Genomic DNA, 21,619 nt, shown 5'->3' on the forward strand with positions numbered 1-21,619 from the left:
TTAAAATCTTACTGAACTATCACAAAATATTCTCAGACGTATTTGTCCATCATACAGATGTATGAAGGTTTTGGGGTGGTTGGTTGGTTGGTTTGTTTGTTTGTTAAAAAGTGTTTTTAAGCAAAAGAAGAGCATTAGCACCCTTAAGGCTGAGTTTTTGCACTGGTTCACTTTTTCAAGGGGACTAGAATCTTCAAAAGTGGGGCTAACTTGCATGGAAAGACAACTGTTTTCATTATCACTTTAAGTAAAAAATAGTTGAGATTTATCAGACTTGCCAAGAAACTGTCATTTGTAGGTAGAGGCTTTACACATGCAACATTTGCCTCAGAGTGGTATAAGCATCTGCAAATTGTGTCAAACTAACGTAAGACGTTCAGCAAGCTTAATTCTAGTGTGTATTACAGTCCATTTAGGAATAGATAATTTTAAAGAGGGAGCTTATTTTGGCTATTTATAATATGCTGTGTGTGAAAAACAGATTCTTTTGTATCAAGAAAAATTATTTACAGTTCCAGCAGCTTGTGCTTTTCTATATTTCTTACATACTAAGTTTCCTATAAATGTAATCAGCTAGACGGACTTTACAACTAAAACATAAAATAAAAACTTAAGATAAAATATTCTAAGTTTGGATCAAGTTTTCTCATGAAGAAAGATGGGAACAAATATATTTTTTTAAAAAATATTCTATTTTAATAAATGTTAAGGCAACAATTGCTGTCCAATATTGATCTGTATTCAGATTACAGACCAAGTCCAGTGGGCATTCCAGCCTTAGTGAAAATGTGAGGTGCTTTCTGTGGCAACGTGGTGTAACTATCACATGATGAAATGGAACAAGCAGAACTTAAATTGGTCCACATCTAAAATGATGCTTATAAAAGTTGCACCATTTGAGAACATCATTGAACTAGAGACAGAGTTACCATACTAAAGCTTAGAAGTTCCCACTGGTTAGAACCAAGATTTCACAATCCTGCTGGGATATGCAAGACCAAAATCAACTTCTGTCTATCTTCCCTGTAGGGGAACTAACAATGTTTAGTAAACCCAAGGCCTCAACTGGAGATATGGCATGGCAGGAAGGTTTAGACTCCTGACACAGAAATATATTATTTCAAAGGGCTGTATAATCTGCCAAATCTGATACAAAAATATCAATTTTGCAACAATCCTATAAGAAAAGAGATATGCTATGCAAAGGGGAAGCCTTGCATATGGTTTTGATCTCATACTCTAAAATTCAGTGGAATAGCCATGTGAACCTTTTGTGAAATGAGAATCAGGCCTGAGGGTTTCATAGAATATGTAGGTATTCTATTTTCCTCTTGCTGCATGTGGTTTGATTTAGCAGCAGCACTCACTGGATTTACTGCATATTTATGTAGAGAGAGTAGCACAGATAATATGCATCTGTTTCACGCATTAAAGCAGAAACCTAGAAACTATAATTTTTCTAAAATTTATTGGGTTTTTAATTTGAATTTGCTCAACTTCTGCATCATACAGTCCAGAACATACCAGCCACAATGTTTACAGGTGACTAATACATGCAGTATCTCCTCCTATGGATACCTAATCTGATTTTACTCACCTAAACCAGGGAGGATTTAAAAATAAACAAAACCAAATAGACTCAGGATAAGCCTTCTATTTCAAAGCTTTACATATGCAATAGAACTTGAACAAACTCATTTACCTTTGTATAGATATAGTCTTAATATAGAATAGTATCAGTTAGACATAGGAGTTGGCATCTCTTTGCAAAATTGACCTCTTGTTTACAATTTTATACTAATCACCTTACTGATCTTTCAGTATTGAATTTATTTGCTTCTGCAGTGCCCTACTCTCTACTGTCTGAATATTAAATGTGTTTGTTTTCCCAGAGGGCTAGAGAACATTGGACAAAAGGGTTCAGCAGGAGAGAGTGAAATAAAAAGAGGTTGTGAGTCTTTAACCTTGAGCCTGAAATGAATGTGAACCAAACTTAAGATACTTGGCTTATATGAAGCCAGGTAAACATTCGAGTATAAGCCCACACACTACCAACCATAATACAATTGTTAATGCTTAACAGGCCTTGTGTATTTTGCCTAGATTGTTGTACTTACGAGTGAGATTCTGAACATCCTTTTCTTCTGATGGGAAAAAATCGTAGTATCTAAAATCCTATTTCTTTTATTTTTCTTGCCTGATGCAGTATCATAAATCTAACTTTCAAGGTGGGATGGAACTGAAGAGTTTTTTCTGTTACAGCTACAGAGAAGAAAGAAGTGGAAACTTATAGCAATGTCAAAAATGTCCTGAAGTGTTGTCCCCACAGTCTTTTGTTTAAAAGCAGTTCATTTTTTTCTGTTGTCTCCATTACTGTGAGAAAAGGGAGCTGTATCACACTGTTTGTCTTCCCTTGGCATTGTCAGTATCATAAAGAAATATCATTACATGAACTCGACATAGTTCATAATAAACCAACACTTTCTAGGTTCTATCCATCATGGGTATGTCCCTGCTTTTACATGCTGTACAACCATAACAACATTATACAATGTTCATCTGCTTTAATTTATCTTCAAAAAAGGAATGTGGGCTTTGTGTCAGCAGAGCCCCTAAAAATTTTTACACTAGATATTACTTCAAATCTTGAACTTAAGCATGTATTAAAAGAATTTGTTGCTGTTGGGCCATGTAACTCGGAGTAAATAATATTTTTTCAGTTCTTAGGTAAAATATGACAGTATTATTATACAGAAATTGAAACACCACCTTTGTATCCAACAAGCCCTCTATCTTTGTTTCCACTAACATAATGAAAAAAACAGGGTTTGTTCCTATAATTTGATACATTGTGGGACAGACCATGAACAAAATTTTGAATTATACTGTAATGCAGACATTCTGTCACTGAATGAGGTGTGACACTTAAAAAACAAACAAAAAAAAATCCCAAACCAAAACAAAAGCTTTCTTCTAGATACAAAGCTAAATATGCAAAGTATAAAGTTGGGGAGAGAGTTTCTCCTTAAGCGAACAATTATCGGAAAACATACATACATCTCTGAAACTGTAGAAATTTTAAGAAAAGGTAGTAGTTTTCTACAGCTCCTTAGTGAAGAAAACGTAGAAGAAAGCTAATTTTATGTGTTCTCAGCTTTAGGAATTTGCCCAAGTTTGGCACTTACGTTACCATTGCATTCAGAAGATAAACTACTTTAGGTATCAGCAGATATGAACTAGTTCTGAGCTGGTATTTCCAGTAAAAATCATCATGAACAAGTAGAAGCTATTCTGGTATCATCTAAATGTTCCTGCAAGACTTGAACAGTCCATGCCCAAACTTTTTCACAGATCTTCACACAAAGTGATGTGACTGCTGGCTGATTGCACATTCTGCAATTGTATCTTCAGATTGTTGTGTAAACACATCTAAGCAACAGATGTTAGCGTAGCGTTTTCTTTCAGTCAATGGTTAGTCCCAGCAGCCGCGGCGAAGTACAAATTCAGGTCATGGCAGGCAGGCTTTCGTAACTGGCTTTCAAATACAACCCAAATCTATAGCTTTCCCTCAGCTGCGTAAGATGTCAGTGAGCCAGCTAGAGTGACTAAAATCTTGGTATTAAATGCAAATTAGATGCCAAATTTAGGCATTAAATGCAATACAGATGCTTTCCCTATTATGGAACTTGGAACCTCATAAAGTTAAATCAGTTCCTCCTTTGCTAACACATAGAGTTTGTGCGACTTGAAGAAAAGCTTTACTTAATTTGGATTCTGCTGGATCAAGCATAATATCAAATTGCAAATCTTTTTATTTAAGTAAAACTTTACCTTTATTAAAAAGAATCCAGCTGGCAAATAGAACCTAGAAGTGGCTGTATTCGAGAATGAAATTCTTTAGTTGATAAGATATAGCAAACAGCTGCAACTAAATGAGATGACTGCTATTTTTATTTAGATAGCAGAATTAATAGGTAGCTTTGCAGAAAAAGTCACCCTATCAGCCCATAGGGTACAGTAAGCATACAATGAAAAGTTTCAGTTTCCTGATTTAAAATAGGACAATATGGTAACCTGTTTCTAAGATTGCCTTGAAAAAGCATAGTGTTTTTTTCATTGTTTAGACTAATTAGTTTGTACTTTAAAACACAAGATAGAAAGGCACAGATAATGAGGGAGTTAGTATGTCACCTCTGCTCCATGAGTTCAAATCCTACCTGTAGTAATGCAAATGAAATCACTTATCCCAGTCTGTTCACAGTACAGAACCTTCACATAGCACAGCAAAACTCAAAGAGATTCACCTCTCCTAAAACCCTGGTTTATAGTTCTAGGTGCTCTGTCAGAGGGGTGTTAGCTACCTTATATGATTGTAGTGTGTAAAATTCTTATCTTTCTTTTGTCTTGCACCTCTGCCAACCTCCTAAAATCTCCCAAGAACCAGACAAGCCGTTCCGTACCACTCCAATCCTCTTTATTTTGAGCATAAGCAGTCACGTGAACTACTTTTTGTACTGTGCCTGCTGTTACCAAATGTATGTATAAAGAAAAGGGAGAGTATTTGGACTGGCCAGATGCCATTTATCTGAAGATGGCGTGACCTGCTATTGCGATTTTGGAAAGATGATGAATATCCAAATTTAGGGAACATAAACAAGGACAAAGGTCAAGGAGATCAGAATGCAAGTCAGCCTCTTTCTCAGATGTGCTGAAATTCTGTACAACTTGGACAACTCCAAGCACAGAATCAGTTAGATCCCACAGCTGTAACACTATGACCCCATGCCATGACTAAAATGTGGTCTGCCAATTTAAAAGGAATTAAAGCTTTACAAATCAATGCTGCATTAGGCCAACCAATAACCTGCTAGCATGTAAGTCATGTAAAAAGATACACATGCCAACCACCAAACCATTTCAGATGTGTGTGGAGAAGCTTTCACAATGCCTGCTTGCACCTTTTCTGCTGCTGCTTGTGTTTTGGTCTCCCCTCAAAGAAACGCTAAAAATTCGCTCATGGACTACATGGAAGTAGAAGGGTAGAACTCATACTTAGTCATAAAACATTTGCCAACAGATCACGTTTTGCCATTCTGTTTTTTCCTCTCTGCCCCCCATCCTCTTCCAAAAAGTTATGTTTTTTTCAGCAGTATACCAGCACAAACCTTCTTTTCAGAGCTGATAGGTCACTGGGATATAGACAGCATCGCTCCCTTTGCCCACCCAGAGTGTCCCCACTGTGCAATGCTCCTCACTCTGCTCCTCCCATTTCCTATGGGGAAAGCAATTTGCACTGTCCCTGACATTATAATGGGCTGAATCTGGTAGTTTATTTTCACCCGTGTTCTTACTGTCAGGTAGTTAATGGCATTAGATCGACCCTGGCATAAGTCAGCTGACAAAGTTTAAAGACTGCATATATGGCATAAATTGTGTCGCTTTCAGCATTTAGCTTTACAGTTTTACAACTGAGACACAGAAAATGAAAAAGATTGCTGTTTAAAAATGTAATTCAATTCAACCCAACAATCAATACATTATTTTATTACATGTTTTTTATATATTAAAAAGATCAATGGCTAGAACAGTGGGTCTATACTCGAGTGTTTACCTCACATATGCATGAAGGAAAAATAAAAGTTGGTTCAAGAATACTATGTTCACATTATCCAGGCTTCCAAGTGTAGTTGTTGTGTGCAAGTTATCTCTGTTCACGTGGTAACTGTGATTTTTTTTTTTTTTTTTTTTTTTTTTCCCCTGTGGTAGCATGATTATGCTTAGTACTTTGTCTGCTTGGCTTTTTGTGCTCTTGGCTGCATTCATTTAGATTTTGCTTTAAAACATTGATATTACTTATAATTTTTACACTTGGCTCCTGTGTGTGTGTCTCATACGTACCCATCCAACTGTGTCCGTGTTCTGTGCTTTTCTGTTTGTGAAGTGTGATATGTTATGTGTAATGGTTTTTTAACAAAACAAAAAAGACTTTTTTAATTAAAAAAGCCTTCCTACTTACTCACTGCAAAACTATCAACATGCATGGTTTTACATTTGCATTACAATTAACATGGCTTGTCTTTTACTAGGGATGTACCACACGAGTGGATGTTCGCTTTCTTTAACCAGTACTTCCCATCAGTTCTTTGATGGCTTTAAACTTTATTTATTTTAATATTGCAGTTGATACAGATATTCAAAATGCACATAACTGAGCCACTCGTTTATGCATATAACATCCAGAGACTATGGACTTCAGCTGCCTGCACTGCCCTAACCATATGCTACATTTTTCACAAAGTATTCTCTAACACAGTGTTGCCCTTTGACGGCACTGCCCCTGACACCTCTTTCCTTTTTTCCCCCCAGATCCGCGTCGTGAAGGCATTCCGTAGCTCTCTCTATGAAGGTTTAGAAAAACCAGAATCTAGAACCTCTATTCACAACTTTATGACTCATCCTGAATTTAGGATAGAAGATTCCCAGCCCCACATCCCACTCATTGATGACACAGACCTAGAAGAAGATCCTGCTCTCAAGAAAAACTCGAGTCCACCGTCTTCGCTGAACAAGAACAACAGTGCTATCGACAGTGGAATAAATCTTACAACTGATACAAGTAAATCAGCTACCTCTTCTAGTCCAGGAAGCCCAATACATAGCCTGGAGACATCACTTTAGCTGAAAAGGTCACTGCAAAAAAAATAAATAAATAAAATAAGAAACCCCACAGCAACCGAAATATATAAATATATATATTAAAAACATTGCTGGCTGAAAAGCTGTTTGAACTCTTATTCACTCTGAGACAAGTGAATGAATCGTTTATCACAATGGTTTTGGGGAAAGAATGAATGGCTGATTTACATACTCCCCCCTTTGTTCCCTTTCAGAAAAACAAACAAAAAAAAAATCCTGCATGAATGTACTGTACACTTCTGGCCCTTCTTTCTCTCTTTTTGTTTCTTTTTATTTCCTTTTTTTTTTTTTCCTCCTTAAGCAGGAACTGCAGAGGACTTCTTTCTGAGGCTATTTATCCAATTCACTGGTCTGTGAGTTTTTTGAAATGCTTGTGTGGCATGGACTCAATTGTATAGATTAATTTAAATAACTTTTTTGAAGTTGCAAAGCTTAACTTGCACAGTAGATTTGCACCAGTTGGACAGAGGAACTTAAACATTTATGAGACTATATATAGAGATATATACATATAAGTATATACATAATTAATTATATATATGTATATATCTATCTATATATATATAGTTATATATATATAAAGTTTCTTTGTTGGCATGTTGCCTTGTTTCTGCTCAAATTGCTCTGACTATTTTAACTTATTTATGTCCTAAAAAAAGAATGTAATTTGTTTACAAACCTGTAGATAATATCCTTAACTATTTGTAGGGTTAAGAAAGCACCTCCTGCCGAAGTAGTATAAAAATGGCTCAGCTCAGCTCATTGAAAACGTCTGTAATATCGCACCCTGGATATTTTATTACAACCGTGTTCTGATTTCTGCCTGATTTTTTTTTTTTTTTTTTTTTTTTTTTTGTTAAATAATGTAGATACTGCTAGTAAGTAACAAAAGAAGCCAAAATATAACACATTGGATGTAGCATTGTGATCCTATATACAGGGAGGTAAAACAGGCTTCCTTTGTTTCAAATAAAAATCAAAACGATCAGGTTCTCTCTTTTTTTTTTTTCTCTCTCTGATAATCTGCTTGAACTTGTTTTGGTGCAACATACAATAACGGAGGCTATTTCATTCTTTAAACATATGGCAATGGCTTCCAAAAATATTTTTAGAGACATATTATATGAAACTGAGTTGAGTTTATAAATATAATTTAAAATAAGTTATATTTGGTTTGTCTATATGGAGATAAAGCTAATGTTAAAATATTGTGATATATTGTGTTAATCCTTTTCAGTTAGTAATTTAGGCATTTATTTCCTTATTACTTGCAAAGTATGGGCTGTTGGCATTTTGGATGAAAATCACTGTAGGTTGTTGCTTTGATTTTTTTTTTTTAATGAAAAATATAATTTCTGCACTATTAGGTCTGAATGAAACATTATTGTATACTGAAATGTGCTTTGTGTGATTTTTTTTTTTTTTAACCAAGCTTGTCTTCCTGTAGTCACAAGGTATACTGTAACACAGTAATACATTATTTTACCTTGAGCTTTCTACAAAGAAAGCTATTTTGAAAACCTGCAGTATAGAGGGTGAAAAATATTTTTCAAGATGGTAACAGCCCTGATAACTTAAAATTTATGAGCTTATATAATTGCTTTGTCAACCACTTGAATGCTAAGCACTTTGTGGATCACAGATTTTTCATAAATAATTTTTGTATTTAATATAAAGTTTGCTTGGAGACTTTTCAGCATATGATCTTTTCCATAATTGTACAGTGCAAAAGACATTTTGAATTACACAATTGATTATGCCAGATGTGTTGAAAAACACTCTCAAACTAGCTTGATAAATTGATTTGTTAAGGTGTTACTGGTTGTCTTAAAGTTGGCTCATAAAGTGGTGCATCTCTGCAGTCACGAGAACTAAACCAAGCCAGAACTCTCCAAAACAAGATTAGACTCATGGCCAAACTGCAGACTAAACTGACTAAAATGTTTTCAGGGTGCATCAAGACTATTCAGCCAGGTAAAGCTCTAATCAGCTTGAATTGCCAGCTTCCGGACTTTTGTGTAGAAGCTTGAATGTTTTTGGCTTAAAGTCTTAGTTCACCATCTGATCCAAACTTTTCACTGAACAACAGAACAGGTCTTTGAAGGCATAGACAACTCTCTTTTCAACAAATAGCGACCCGTTTCTTAACAGTAAAAAGCTAGCATGAAAACATAATTACTTTAGCTAACTCCTAGCAACAAAGTGATTGAAACTCAGTCAGGATTGTTCTTTGCTTTGTAAATATGGTGATTAACATTTGTATAACATGTATTGGGTTTCTATGGCCTATTTGGGATATCATATTCAGAAGAAAAAAAGTGTTATCTATTTACAGGGAAGCCTCTAGCTTTGGACTTGAACATCTACAGAAGCTATTAATACTGGAACAATTTATTTTCAGCATCTTAACACTGACTGTTTGCCTTTTTATTTTTCAAGCACTCTTCATATTTTTTCTTGGTTTCATTTTTTTAAAATTTTCCTGTAGGAGTACCCCTCCCTAAGGTACCATTTGCAGACTTGAAAACTGTTAAGAAAATGAACACTGCATTCTGTGTATATATAGTAAAACATATAAACTGAGATGCATAGAAAACTTGGGCTTTTGTGAGCAGAGACTGTGCTTTATGTATATGATAGACTTTTTTTTTTTTTTTTTTTTTTAAAAGCAGAATAGCTATGACCTTTCAACTACAAGTCGTGCATCACAATTCCTTTCTTTTATTGCTTGACCTCTCTGTGATGGGAACAATGGATCAAAAACCAAAATGATCAGTTTGTTAAAATTCCCTGCAATATATAAATGCTCGCTCTCTACGTACTGTACTTAGCAGCATGAGATTTGTGGACAACAATACAGTGGTACATTGGCAATCCATCCCACTAGGGGTTATTAATATATGTTCATTCATCTGTTTTTATGAATTTTTTTATCTAGACAATAATTGTAAATAAAGAACTTACTCTGTCTGTTCATTTAATACTATGCAAAAGGTTATGCTTTCTATTGTTATTCTTATTCCTACAGTGTGATGCTGGAATGTTTGTGGTTTCAAAAAAAAAAAAAAAAAAAAAATAAAAAAAAAAAAAAAAAAAAGACAAAAGTAAGTAAAATATGTGATGTAAATTATTTTATAGTTTGAAACAAAATGATAAAGTTTTACTCTTGCTGCTTTCTGTCTAATAGATCTCTCTTGGCAGGAGCACAAGTGGAAAATTTAAAGAAATAAATTCACAAAGCAGCATGAACAATAACGGTCTGAACGTAACAGCTTTCTTTATTTTCACCTGAAGTCATTAGATCTAGCTCTGGATTCCCACTAGGCTATTTTAATGTAGAGGTGTATGTAAATCTGCTGGATTGGCAGTCAGAAGCCAGCTCCCCAGGCAGTGGTCCTGGCAGTGAGTCAGCACAGAGCGCTGTTAATTCTGACTGACTCTGGGTCAGTGTCACGCCTAGAAAGATTAACTCGGTCCATGCTGTGGTGTGCATGGTGGCGGGAATGGCTGGTGTGAATGCTGCAGTGAAGTCGGCTGAAGTTACTAGGTACAGAAGAAGTAAAAAAGGATGAAGCCCCTGTGAATTTGCATATGAAACAATTAGTTTAATCTCGGTCCTAAGACAGCAGCCATTGAAGTCTGTTTTCCTATCACTTCGGACCATATGACACATCCTTCCATTTATGTATGTTTTTTCATCTCTTTTTTCCTCTGTCATGATCAGAAAAATCATCACTGAATCTTTCTACAACTGGGGAATTCAGTCCAGGACTCATGCCCTCCCATTAAGACCTTAAAAATTGTGCATATGCAGTACCAGGGGAAAATGAGGGAATTCCCATTCTGGTGCTCAGACCCTTGGTCCAGAAGTCCCTTTTTTCTTCAGCTTAGACTAATGCAGTTGTTCCATAAACTGCAATACAGCCGGTGATCATACAGTGTTACTGCACTAGCAACAGCAAGGTTTAGCAGTTAGTAGAACAGACATACTGGGTTGAACTTCGCACACAAGGTGTGAGGTGAGTAACTATCATACAATCACATTTTTAAAGGTAAAATTCTTCAGTTACAGATTTTACTATCTTCGCTAGATTTCAAGCTTTTACTCACAAATTATTTGTGACAAGAAATACTTGATGGCGACCAAAACTACAATAGGAGAAAAGTTACCAAGAAATAAAAACATATGCAACACAGTAAATTCAATAAAAACCTTACAGAAAACAGTTAGACAGCAGATTTCTCAGATTAGTTGAGCTTTACAACTACTTTAGAATGAAACTCTTTTCTGCTTTGATTTTGTGAGCTGAGTCTAGGTAACAATCTGAAAATATTTTTCTTTTAATTCTTTGTCACTCATTTACCTCCTTCCTACACACATAACTTTATTTGCAGCCTTAGTCCAAGTGCTTTTGGCAGGACTCTTCATCCCTGCAAAAAATGATGCATGTGTTGAGGTGTTAGTAAGAAAGAGGACTTGGATTGTTCTGTGCGTTTTAAGCGCTGTCTATATGTTAAGCTTCTGTCAGCTTCAGAGATCTATTTTATGAGTTGTACTTTTTCAGGAGTGTGTGTGAAATACTTAGCACTGCATGGATGTGATTATACCTGTAAATTTAGAAAAATAACAGGGATGAAATTCCCCACTACACTGACTTCCTATTCTTTTCATCAAATTGAAGATTCGGAAAGGCACATAGTATTAGAAGTTACTAGTCCATCACAGCAAACTGATACCTGGATTCAAAATCAAGAATGAAATCAAAAGTATGCCAGGCTTTATTCTTGCTATGCTTCTTTTATCCATACTAAATATACTGTTAAGGAGACAATGAGGGTAGAAAAATCAGGTGCTGATCATGTATGCTGATGATATGCTAAATGCCACTATATGTATTTGTCATGAGATTTGTACGGATATGGAATGGGGGAAATGGTTCATAAATGGTGGATAAAGGAGAAGCAAAAGAAGAAAAGCAGGAAGAAAGTTCACTGTATCCTGAAATGAAATCTCAATTGCTTATTTTGACTTCATCTAGGCATTGAGTTTTAATGCAAGAAATACTCAAATGGTATTCTCTGTCTACCAGCCTTTTCCAACTGAAATCTGAATTCATGAGTAGGCTAAGGTTCCCAAAGTGAGGACTAGACCTCTAGCTGGAAAACACTGATATACAAACCTCTTACTCGGCTGTTACTGCAAACCTGTCCTCCTCTGACTGACCAGAAGGTTGACCAGAAGTTGATGATCTCCAGCATCCCCTTCCAACTTTTTTTTCATTCTATTATTCTATGATATGAAATTAAGTTATGCAACTTGTGCTATTGGTTTACTTTGGTGTAGTAGCGCACTACTCACACAAACTGAGAGAAGACTAGGGTTCAACACTTCAAACTTCCTGTTGGTATTGCAGTATTATTATAGTTGCTTTTGAGGAACCACAAAGAACTAAGCAGTAGACATTTCCTATTTATGTTTGTATTCCTGCAGCAGCAGTGTGAGACAGTGACATAATAAAACATAGTAATAAAAAGTACATAATAAAATTTATTCATGGTCCAGATCAGGACTGTTGTCCATATGTAAATTGCCCTGGGTTATAAACTACAAATCCGTATTCCTAATTTTATCAGTACATGAAATCCATTTAGGTAATGCTCAGTTTTGTTCAGCGACACATTGATATAAGAGGCACTGAACAAGACAAGTGCCCGATTTTGGTTATTTTACAAATAGGTATTAACAGGCAAATGATCTAACCTGGTGGAAACTGAAGAGAAGTATGACTAAATAACATTAAACAAGGCAGACGTGTTGAAAAACACAAATCAAAGGAAATATTTACATTTTTTTCCCATATATTCAAATAAAGTTTAATTATCTTTGTATCTGGGAGACTATGTTTGCCTGGTATTGACTGAAGTGTTAAAATTCCAAGTAAGGGAATGTACTTCACTTTGTCTGTGGTGTATTTGTTCACTTTTCAAGCAATTCATAAAGCACCTTCCTCTACCCCTTGTGTGTGTGTGTTTAAGAATCATGAGGAGTTGAGCTGGTCCAAGCAGTATTGGTGCATGGCCAGTGAAATTAGTTTTTACAAGGTAGTCTACGATCATAAAAATCAGAAAAGTTATCTAGCTTTCGTAAAAAACTTTACAGAACATTCATGACATCTGTTTAAGATGACCCAGTATGTATTTGTAAAGCCTCCTAGTGCTTTCAGCAGTGAGTTATTTCAAATTATTTCAGATTCAAGTTTTCTGCGAGGCATTTTAAATGATTTTTCTAAAAAGATTAAAGGAGAAAAGATAAACATTATTTGATGGCAAATTATATGAATAAGTTGCCACCAATCAAAGTGGCAACTAGGGAAGCTGTCTTATGCTTACTTTGCATGGGTATCATTAATTATAATTGTTAATTTGACCCATGTTTGGAATTCTTTTATAAAAGACAAAGATTACCGGAGTTCTAGAGTGTGGTTACCTGTCACTGTGTACATAAATAGTGCTTTATGTTTGGGAAGTAGCTGAATCAAGCAGAATGTTTTCTGTCACAAATGAACATGCCAAATGCTCAACGCTCTTATGTAGCTACCTATGATAAATTTGCTATTCCATCAGAAACCATCAGGCACTCTTATTGCCAACACTAGTGTTTCTGTAGTTACATGGTCTGGAACAGGCTGTTTATCTAATTTTTTTTTTTTCTATTATTATTGTTGCTGGATAATTTCAGTTGTTTTCTAGCCAGTTCCATGACTGGTCTCACCATATGTGATTTGGTGGAGGCTAATACTGGGGCAGAAAAGCAGCAGCAGCAACTGATCAGAGAATCAAGGCAGAATTATTTCAGATTAAAACGACTGTTCTACCAAGCCTACAACAAATGGAATTGAACAGACACCTCTAGAGCTCCCCATCCCCCAAAGACAGAGGATTCAGTGCTTGTGACTGTCTTTCTCTTTTACCACTAAGGTATCAAGTCTGTCATAGAGAATTACGGTTTCAGAGGCGAAAATGTGGTGTCACTAGCATCTGCTCAGTGGCTGCTGTAAAGCAAGATGATTTTCTGCCAGGCAGATGCTTACATCTGACAAAATACCATCACGCTTCACATTAACAGACATTCCTGCTGAAGTACAAGCACAGCTGGGAAGACTGACCTCTTTACAGAGATGTAGGATACGCAGTATTGGCTGTACCTAGGGAAGCCATTTCTGATTATGTATGTGCCTTTTTGGTGGAGTTTAATCTACCAGCAAGAATTAAAATAACTTCTAGTTGTGTTTATTATCCTATTCTCTCTGCTTGTGAGGGATTTGGATATTTTCAGTATTTTTCTATTGCATTTTCTGTGCTTTTACTTATGAGCTTGAGGTGATAAAAATGGTCTTAGTGAAATATGTCTTTTTACCCGTTTATTTGTATTAATGTCAATAGCCTCCTATATCCTATGACTCCCGGATATAAATCTAATTTTCACTGTATGAGAAAACACAGAGAAAAACTGCATTGCTTGAGTATGCTGTAGGGATGATTCAATTGCCTTTCTTTTCATTTTCATGTTTAAGGATAGAAGCACTACCTAATAATGACAAAGCATTTTGTCTCCTCAGTGTTCCTGCCCGTCTGATGCTGCCAGAACATTTTGTTCCTGAAAATTTGCAGGCTGATCTATGATATGCCACTGGCAGAGCATCCTTATGCTAATAGTGAGCTAGTACAGCAGAGTGGAAATCTGCCATCCCTCCGAACACCAGACACTAAAAGTAATAGCTGATACAACTCTTCTGATACAACTTTGAATTACCTCACATCCAAGGAATACTTTGCAGCCCGGTTATAGTCAATAAAATGTTTGCTCAAGGTTTACATTCCTTATCAATGGAGAACCCCAGCAATCTCACCATACTTGATTGTTCAGCTGTATACTTGAATCCTGAAATGGGAAGAAACTGTAGTTACAATTTGAGATTCCTTGTTCAGTATTTCATGTAATGCACGTGCTGCGTTGTACAAACCACGTCTTTATAAACATTCTTCAGGTTCCTCAGCAATCTGAGATTTGGCTGGGAACCCAGATAAGTAGTTAAACTTCATACTGAATAATCTCTCCTTATAAATGAGTTCCACAAAACATCATTCAGAAAATGTTATCAGACTAGAAATAAATTGAGCTTGGTTTTAGAAAATAACAATTATTTATCAAATTATCCTGGGCTTAGAAAATACCTACTTCTTGTTTTAAGACTTTGCAGACATTATCACAAAGGAGAGGGGAAGAAATCCTGCTTTTACCATGGTAGCAGCTTTAACAAAATACTGAGTTTGTTCCTGAGTCTGCAACTAAATCATGTCAGAATGGTAGAAAAGCCAGTATAGCGCTTTCCATTTGTTCTCATCGCTAGGGCTTGATGAAAATGAGCTTTGAAAATGTCAGATGAAGAACAGGTTGAGAAAATTTCTATCAAGATAATTTTATTAAAAAGTTACAAAATTCCTAAAATAATATGCAAATTTGCTTAAAATTAAAAAAACCCACAAACTCTGTATGCTTTATTTGACAATTAATTTTCTTTAAAAGATAGGTCTCTTGCTCTTTTTTATTTCTGTGAAGTTTTTTTTAAGAACATCTTCATAGAGTTTAGAATTTCAAAGACTATTTGCAAGCTATCATACCAAACTAAGACTGAAACTACTGTACTTGTTCTCCCTTACAACACATACAGTTTTACTATGGTCATAAGCTTGCAAAATTGAAAAACAGATTTTTCCTCTCAGTTAGACAATGGTCTTCTCAAAGAGTCCTGTGTTATTTCAAAGCCACCAAAGCCCAAAGTCTGATCAAGATAATTTCAATACAGAAAAATCAAGATCATTTCAATACAGAAAAAAGGTTCATTTTTTCTTAAAGAAAAATGTAACAAACACCTTTTAGAATCTTTTCCAAGACTTAAGTGGCTGAAACTTAATTACAGGCTAAGCCAACAAGTATGTGTTTGAAATCTTGTGATGAAAGAGACTGTTGGCATTTGCAAACCGACAAAATCAGCAGGTGCAAAAAAAAAATTTAAAGTCCTATTCTGCAGAAGTACTAGGTATCCAGAAAGTATAATATATCTAAGCAATTATTAAAACCAAACCTCTGAGCTGTATTTTTTCTACTACTATCCTAGATTTACCTAACTTGCAGATATAATGAGTATGAAAGCCACCAAAAATTGGAGGACAGCTTGAATAGGTGTAGTAGTTGCAGGTGTGTGAGCTACTCGAGTTGAAGTAATAGCAAACAAGTGCATTAACAGAGGCGAATACTTCATAGGGGATGAGGGGACAAAAATTCTGCTGTGGGATGGTGTTACAGGACAAACTGCAGCTTAAACAGCTGCGCACCGGTTTAGCTGACAGGGTAAAGTTCCTGAGTTGCAAATGTGGTAAAGGAGAGTGTGCACTTTATTTCCCTGAAGGGATCAGTGGAGTAATTCACTTCTGTCCAAATATTATGTCCTTCAAGGTTATTTCAACCTGCAGTGTGTTACTAAGCAAGTTTGGAAGAGACTAATGTAGTGTTCCTGGTGAGGTTACGGGTGTTGCCTACTGCGTCTTGAGACACTCCCCCCACCCCCACTTTGATTTATAGTCTATCATATTCTTGCTCTTTTTATTTGTCTCTTAATCTGCTGCTTGACATGAGAGACTTTCAGAAACTTCCTGGTAAGATTTGGGCTTTTATGGGTCAGAACAGTACAGCAAAGCTCCACTAAGGAAATACTGCTTTTATTCTTTCATCCCAAAATCATGATTACCATTAATGGCAATGAGGAGCTTTTACAACCTACTAGTCCGGACCCACAGAAATTATTTCAGTTCTTTGGCATATGATTTCATGCGTTGTCATTGCTTCTCTCTTCTGTTCTAAGCTGTTGTGTTTTGAAATCACACTCGGAGACCTGTAAGTGAAATAATTTCTATAAATAATGAAAAATCACAGTGTTCCACTGTAGTACATTGTTATCTAGCTTTCACTATCTCATAGTTACTAGTACTCATTTTTGCACATTTCAACTGATAGACTACAGATATTGTTTTCTTATTTCAGTACCCATCTCCTCCCAGCTGTAAGCTCACCCAAGCATAAACTTTCTCATTAGTGCTATCATGAGCTAGCGTTGCTCTTTATATATGTTGGTTGCTAGACAAGGCCAGTTAAGGGTGCAAGAGAACTATGGACACTTGTACTTTAATTTTGCAGCTGTTTGCTTTTCAGGCTATTTTCACTGATGTGGAAGATCAGAGTATCGGTGTGAGAAGCCATGTTCTGTGTTTAAAAACAATCCTTGATTATAAGCAAGGCATAAAATAATGTTGTGATGTATTGCTGTCTAAATAGGCAAGCAGAATTAAGATAGGAATTACCTATGCTGGAAAACTGTTGGATTTTAAAGATCCTTCTGATACATCTATACAATTAATTGAAAAACTGAACGCCATCACACCCTATTACTGCTCATTCTTGTGCTTAATCTTAAACCGCCTATCTCAGTGAATGATGATGCAAGCAGTAGTGTGTTCAGTATTGACGTTAAATATTTTGAAATCTGTTCATGCAGAGAATGGACAGTAATGTATTGGTTTAGCTTTAAGGGAGACTTTTGTTTGTGGGGGTTTTTGTGTTGTTTGGTTGAGGGGTTTTTTTGTTTTTTTTTTTTCTGGAACCTCCTCTTACATACATAGTAGATCTCCATTTTCCTTTGCAGTGGTAATTTTCAATTTCAAACAAGTCATATTCTATTTCTTGGAGTAACTTCTGTCTTAGTATTTTTCAACTAACTCTTCAAATTATAGTCTTGAAATTAAGAAAGCATGCAACTCATTTTCATGTGCTCCTTGTGGCATTAAAAGGCTGAGCTAACACTATGACTATGCAGTGAATTGTTGCCACGAGATTAATATGTTCTGGTTTCAGACATAAAGAAATCTCAGGAACAGGTTTTTGAATAAAAATTAGCTAATTTCCAGTCAGAGTACACAGATGTGTTTTTTGATATAGAAAGGTGAAAAAATAAATATCAGTTGTTACATTTCCAAAAACCATGGTGATCTGTTCTTGTCCCTACAATCTCTGACAGACCTTCAGAGGTTTGTGATTGAAAAAACTGATACTGTACGTGTACAAAGGCTTGTAAACCTGTCAGCTTTGTACAATATCCATTAACCTTTATAACACATCTATACAGAGAAACAGTTTCCACAGAGGGATGACAGAAGGGACACTGGACAGAATATCAATTAGAACAGGATCTTTTAGAAACTTCTCTCAGAATTTGGATCGCATTATTTCCTAATGTTATAAAAAGGCTGTGCTTTGTATTTGAGAATCGTAGGTGAAAAAAGTTATGCTGCACTGGAAGAACAATGCCTGAGTGATGGAAGTTTAAAACTCGTAAACTGCTTTTGTTTTAAGTATTGTACAGTGTAACACAGCCCAAACGCTCCAATATCTAGGGACTGTGGTAATGCATGTGGTAACAACCGTAATGATCCCCCATACTCATGATGCAGATGCAATCCTCTGATAGTGGCACCAGTGGAGGAGAGGGCATTCTCCATGATGTTAATGGTCCACGCGCCAAGAAATACTCTCAAATTGAGTTGAAAATACAGTTGATACAACCTTGATTTGAAGAACATGTTATAGAGGGCAAAATATAAAATCATTAGGGCTTAAATTCTCCACAGGTCCTACAGCCCATATTGCACAACACTACTGCATAGTGTCACCAAAGTGCAAATATTTCTGTCTCCTGCAGGTTTAATGAATGCGTTACACATAACAGCTACTTCCACCACATCAGCACTTTTGTATGGAGAATGAATAGCTCACAAATTATTTAAACTTCAACTTGAAATGAATTTTTATTTCTATAGAATAGAAATTGTGTTCATTTACCCATTCTGGATGCCCTCAGCATAGATTAAAATGCAGCTATAAAGAACATGACATTAGAACTGCATCTCATTACATCATTTGTGCAGTCCACCACCGCCATGAAAATACCAGATTATCACTTGAAACACTCTCTCCTCAAACTTCAACAATTCCCAGAAGACTTCTGAGCTTTGAAGCAGTCCCTTATATGTTGTTATTCTGATCAAAAGGACGAACTGTTTCTAAGAATGGCTTTTGCTTTCTTTTTTGTTTTTTGTTTTTTTACCTGCTTTTTGTTGTTCATTTTTTTGATGCCTTTAAAAAAAAAAAAAACAACCAACAAATAAACAAACAAACTGCTGTGGGTGGTATTTTCTTTTTGGCAGCTGGATTATCAAAATAAAACAACCAAAAAGTAGACCATTAGATTATGCACCTATTCAGGAGTTGGGGTGGTGGTGGTGGTGTTTGTTTGTTTAAAAAAACCAAAATGAACCATGCTCAATGTAGATGATGAAAATTTGAATTTTATTCTTTCTTGGGATTCTTCTTTTCCATTTGACCTAAATATGGCTTCAAGAAATGGTTGATATTTTTAAATCTTTAGGAATAATACTTAAAGCTTATCTACACAGAAGTTAATTAAATCATCCATCTTGAGGATAAGAAAGATGAACAAACAAGTTCATCAAGACATTCTTATTTTTACATTAATTCTTATTTTTACATTATGATGAAAGACTAATCTTTTTCATACTCAGCAATTCCTGTATGTGTTTCACAACCTTTTGCAGGAGCACTTTATCTGCTGGTGGCATAGATAAGCATAATACACATCACAAACACTACGTCAGAGGGAATTCCATTATTCCCCAAGTGAACACATAGGACAAATGACAAGAACATTCAGAGGCATGACAAGGCATATCGACTGAGAAGTTTGGGAAGCTGAAAGTTAATGAGGCAAAGGATCTTTGTCAAGATAGGGAACTCTATCTTGGCTTGCAGAATGTACGGGGCTTGAGACTGTAAATTGAGTTCCTACAGCTAGAACTTTGTGTCAGAGGTACAAGGACACAATGTTTCTACTCATCCTGTAAATACAGCTGTAAGCTCAGAGTAGGAACGGTTCTGATCTTTTTCAAAGGAGGGTTATAACATACCCTCCAGCAGGTCTAAATTAATTTCTAATCATTTAAATAGATTGCCTTTCTTCTGATAATCTTTTCATTGTATTTTCTTATCCTATTTTTAAACACAGACTTTCAAATCTACCCACTAGTTATGCAGATCATCAAAGTTTCATTTAACAGCTACACTTCTGATTTCACACCTTTAAAAAAGCAATCTGGTTGCTTTGTGGAATAGTTTGCTGAAACCATCGTGACAAGGAAACAGAGGGACAACACAGCTTCCTTCTAGTGGAAAACTCAAAAGGACATGTATTTGTCTCATAGTAATATACTCCATGTGAAAATTTAGGAAAATGGATTGTTGGGCTTCTAACATACAGTTGAAGGTTGAAGCTCTAAAAATGTAGTGCAATGTGCATCCAGAAAAGGGCCTGAATTAGCTACATTTAGTTCCAGGACTTGAAATGTCATTGAGAAGCCTAGCGTCAGTGTAGGTGGTGAGTACATGGATTGGCTGTAGATGGTTGAGATGAAAACTTCTAGGAGAGGCTGTCAACCAGATAATAAGTACTTGAAAGACAAGTTGACAACTGATCGATTTACTTGGCCTGTGATTTACGAATCATGATCAGCAGAGAGCTTCAAGGTCAATAATGTTCCAAGAGTTTGTCAAAATTGTGTCAGAACTTGAATCAATAGCAAAAATATGTGTTTGTGGGGAATTTGGAAACCGAACACTGTAAGCTCTGTAAAGTATATTTCCTTGACCACAGAGCTGGATTAAATGATAATTCCAGGCAGCTGGCTAGTAAACAGGATTACTTCAATTTCTAGAACAATAAGGAACATAATGAAGTACTACTACTGAAGGAAACTGAAAAGAAAGAATCCTTCCTATTGTAAAATAGCACTTGGATGCTCTTTTATTGCGTTAGTGAAAAATCATCCACCAGAGCCTTAGGAGGCTAAGCTTTAGGGCACAAACTTTAGAGGTCTACCTTATGCCTCGGATCAATGAAATACATAGAAATGTTTCTGCCCAGCTAATATGAGACCAGACCTACTTCAAAAAAGTTAAGCATTATGTGTACCTGTCCCCCTCTCCCAGTTCCCATTAGAAATAGCTAGGTCATCTTAAATGTGATTGTAATATGATGATGACTTACAACTTTTAAGATCTAATTTCTGAGGGTCAGTGTTAAAGTCCAAGTGAGAGTTATAAACAATCAAAATAGTCAGGTTGGTTTTTACTATGGAATAATGTCATAAATGCAAGGAAAGGTGTCCAGCAAACTAACTAGAAATTCCCTCGAATAAAGAACTGTTTGGAAAGAACTGTTTTCTGCTGTAGAAATATTATCTAGAGATAGAAATTCTAATAGCGGTAGTGATAGCCAAGGTAGTGACTGAAACTTGGTTTGAGGGTCAACATCTCAGGTGATCCTTAACCAGCAAAACTTTCAGGACTCTGAAGGAGGGAGAGACTTAAGAGTTGCTGAGTGTCTCTGACAACCTGAAAATAATGAGACAGGGAAATACAGTCACAAACTGCATCAGTGGCTGTGGTAAATGTTGGTATACAAAAAATATATGAAGGGAAAAGAAGGAAGGTCAGTTCCCAGAAGTATTATTAGATTTGTTCCTTCTGTGGGTTTAAATATGGGAAAAGTACAGCAACTGAGAAGTCAATCTGGTTTCGGACAGTCTCTGAATCCAAAACAGACTTATGTTCATTCTGAGGGAAACACTACAGGAAATTGGGAAGAGAGCTGGGCAAGCCTTTGGAGACATTGCATCAGAGAAGTATGAACACTGATAAAATTGCCTCACTCACAGTTTAAGTCAGGAGAAGGGGGGG

At 35.9% G+C, this 21,619-nt stretch overlaps 1 protein-coding gene across 1 annotated transcript in view; it reads left to right on the plus strand.

Moving 5' to 3' along the window:
* Window positions 1-9,945, plus strand: part of ATP2B2 (ATPase plasma membrane Ca2+ transporting 2) — a 428,819-nt gene extending 418,874 nt beyond the window's left edge. The window contains exon 26 of the mRNA XM_026857617.1: window positions 6,367-9,945. Within this exon, the coding sequence (XP_026713418.1) occupies window positions 6,367-6,678 (312 nt within the window). The 3' untranslated portion in view covers window positions 6,679-9,945. The remainder of the gene's footprint in view (window positions 1-6,366) is intronic.
* The last annotated feature ends 11,674 nt before the right edge of the window (window positions 9,946-21,619 follow it).

This window comes from Athene cunicularia, assembly GCF_003259725.1.
Source record: "Athene cunicularia isolate RWA chromosome 12 unlocalized genomic scaffold, athCun1 chr12_part1, whole genome shotgun sequence".
Classification (NCBI taxonomy): domain Eukaryota; kingdom Metazoa; phylum Chordata; class Aves; order Strigiformes; family Strigidae; genus Athene; species Athene cunicularia.